Raw genomic sequence first — 3,427 nt, 5'->3', positions numbered from 1 at the left:
AAAAAATTAATTAATTTACCTTCATTTTCTTCAACAATTTTATACATGTCCGGTCTTACAAATACATCATTAGTTGCCGCATTTGAAAAACATAAGTTTTTATATCCAACAATAATAATTTCATTATTTGGCATAGAAGGAGCACTACTTCTTGTAAGTCTTTGCATTTTAAAATAATATCTAAAAAATAATATTAAAATTATAAAAAAACAAAAAAAGTGAAATTATAATAATGGAAATAATAAAAAATATAGTACTTTTCAGTGACATCCTTTTCTTTTCTGTTTTTTTTACATATTCAAAGATTACATGATTAATTGTAAAAAATATTATAAATTAATAAAAAAAGTTTTTTTAATGTCAATTTTTAAAATATTATCAATGAAAAGTAATGAAAATAAAGTATTTGATATCTCATTTTTTTATTGAAAAATGAATTAAATAATTGGAAAAGAGGTAATTGATATATAATTTGTACTAAATACTTTCATAGATATAGTGAAATAATTTTAATCTTACCATCAATTTTTTTAATCTCTTTTCTATTCTATTTTATTTTAATCCTTTTTCTATCTACATAAAGCAATGAATAATGATAGAATTTAAAAAGTATTAAATAAAGTGATAATATTATTAGATAAAAAGAAAAGACTTATAGCTAAAAAGTTAATTCTTATTTTAACACCTTTATAGATCTATATTATTGTATGAGTAATTACTATTTTATTATAGGTTTTTAGAGAATGTTTTTTAATAATCAATATATATGATAACACAATAAAATTTCAAATAAAATAATCCATTCTAGATCAATTTTTTACGAGAAATTCAATGAATCTATTTTCATTCTTCATAACTTTTTTGTATAAAATATTTTTTATCAAAACTTTATTTTTTTGAAGTTTTAGAAGAATAAAAATGGTTTCATTGGATTCTTCATGAAAAATTAATCTAGAATGAATTTTTTTTTTAAATTTTCAATATTATCATTTAAATCAAAATTTAAAAATAAATATGTTTTCAAGAATTGTCTTTAGCTTTGACTCATTACAACTTTTGAAATTTTTTCATTTTTAACATTAACTTTAATAAATTAAATTTATCTTGATTTGTAATAATTAGTATTTTCAATTATTAAGAAAATAAAAAAAATATTACATTTTCCCATACAACTATTATAATACTCACAAATATATATTTTAATTAAAATAAATCGCCTTTTTTGTAACCCAAAAGGTATAGGTGTAATGTAATAATATTATAATGTACATACATACATACATCTATATAAAAAATATATAGAAATAATTTTACTCTTTTTACTAACTCAAAAGGTATAATGTAATGTAATAATAATTTAATGGACATACATACATACATCCATATAAATAATATATAGAAATAATTTTAGCCTTTTTAATAACCCAAAAGGTATAGGTGTAATGTAATAATAATTTAATGGACATACATACATACATCTATATAAATAATATATAGAAATAATTTTAGCCTTTTTAATAACCCAAAAGGTATAGGTGTAATGTAATAGTATTATAATGGACATACATACATACACCTATATAAATAATATTTAGAAATAATTTTAGCCTTTTTAGTAACCCAAAAGGTATAGGTGAAAGTGTAATGCAATAATATTATAATAAACATAAATATATACAGATGTAATAGATATTTATTACTATAAATATTATAAGAATTATTTTGTTTTTTTTTAATTAAGTATTAATTTTAACTAAACTTTTTTATCAATATGGCAATAGAAAAATATTTTTTAAAATTTATTCTTTAGAATCTTTCTCAATTTTCAACTCATTAAAATTCATAAAATGTTGATTTTCAAATAGAGTTTCTTATACTCAAAATTCATTATTTTGAAGTTTTAGAAGAATGAAAATAGTTTTATTAAATTCCTTGTAAAAAATTGATCTACATTGTTTTTTTTTTAAATTTTTTTATTATTTTTAGAGTGGTTCTGGTAAAACATTTACAATGGGAACATCAAATGGCCATTTAAAAAATTTGGATGATGAAACTCTTGGACTGATTCCTCAGTCAATTATTTCTATTTTTAATGAAATAAAAAATAGGAAAAATGAGGCAAAAGAAAAAGAATTATCAGTTTCATCATTTCAAGTATCAGTTTCATTTTTGGAGCTTTACAATGATGAAATAAATGATTTACTTTTATCAGATAAATCATCATCTTCAAATGAAAAATTGAAAATTACTAGAAATAAAGAGGGGAAAATTGAGGTTAATGGACCTTTAAAGAAGAATGTTGAAGATGCTCCAACTGCCTTTAAAATTTTCAATTCTGGAATTAATAAAAGGTGTGTTGGAGCAACTGACTTAAATGTTGAATCTTCACGATCTCACATAATATTTTCCCTCTATTTAACTCAAATAAATGAAAAAATGGGATTGAAAGATGGTGTTACTGAAGTATTAACTTCAAAATTCAATTTTGTCGATCTGGCTGGTACAGAAAGACTTAAAAGAACAAATGCTGAAGGAAATACAGCAAAAGAAGGCAAAAATATCAATAATTGCCTATTGCATCTGGAAAATGTTATCTCTGCACTTTCTTGCAAAGATCAACATATTCCCTATAGAAACTCAAAATTAACGCATCTGCTACAGGATTCATTAGGTGGAAATTCAAAAACACTAATGATTGCGTGTATTTCTCCAAGTAACGAAGATTTATGTGAAACCATATCAACATTAAATTATGCAAGTAGAGCATAAGAAATATGGCTTCCGTAAATCAACATATTGATAGAGGATCCAGAGTTTCAGCAGAAGGAAATGAAAAAATTAAGGAACTTCTGGAAAAATTGGCACTTGCTGAAAAAACTATTGAAAAGCTTCAGCAAGAAAAAGAAGAAGATCAAAATATGTATGAAAAGGTTCAAATTATAAATGAAGCTAATCAGAAAGAAATTTCTTTATATATAACATTATTATATAAATTATTAATAAATTTTTTATTAATTATTTCAAAACAATCTTTTTTGTTACTTTTTTTATAATGTATAATATTTCTAGTAAACTTCATTTAATTTAATTAGCTTGAAATAAAAAAATAATAAGTATAATTAAAACTATTTTTAGATATTTAAAACATCAACGTTATTATTTAATAAAGATAAATTTTAAAATAAAAATCATATTGTTAATATATAATATTTTACAAAACAATATAATAAAGATTTTTTACTAAATATTATTTTGATAACATTACAAATATATCAAAGATAGACTTTCAAAACATATTGTTTAATTAATTTTTCAAATTATAAACTATTTAATAAATAATTTAATAATTTTATACTTTAATAAATAATTTTAAAAAATAAAAAACCTTTTGATATTTCTTTTCATAAAAACTTTTACACCGACTAAA

At 20.5% G+C, this 3,427-nt stretch overlaps 1 protein-coding gene across 1 annotated transcript; it reads left to right on the top strand.

Annotated features, from left to right (window-relative positions):
• Nucleotides 1-45: 45 nt before the first annotated feature.
• On the top strand, nt 46-2,769 carry SRAE_X000100100 (Kinesin-like protein KIF21B; the record flags this gene model as incomplete). The annotated part of the gene is made up of 2 exons (XM_024645413.1): nt 46-153; nt 1,987-2,769. The coding sequence occupies 2 exons, from the start codon at nt 46-48 to the stop codon at nt 2,767-2,769; spliced, it is 891 nt and encodes a 296-aa protein (XP_024510874.1).
• Between the last annotated feature and the right edge of the window lie 658 nt (nt 2,770-3,427).

Source organism: Strongyloides ratti, assembly GCF_001040885.1.
Source record: "Strongyloides ratti genome assembly S_ratti_ED321, chromosome : X".
Lineage (NCBI taxonomy): Eukaryota > Metazoa > Nematoda > Chromadorea > Rhabditida > Strongyloididae > Strongyloides > Strongyloides ratti.
Note: the sequence above shows the minus strand (reverse complement) of the source record. Positions and strands in the feature narration are given on the sequence as shown.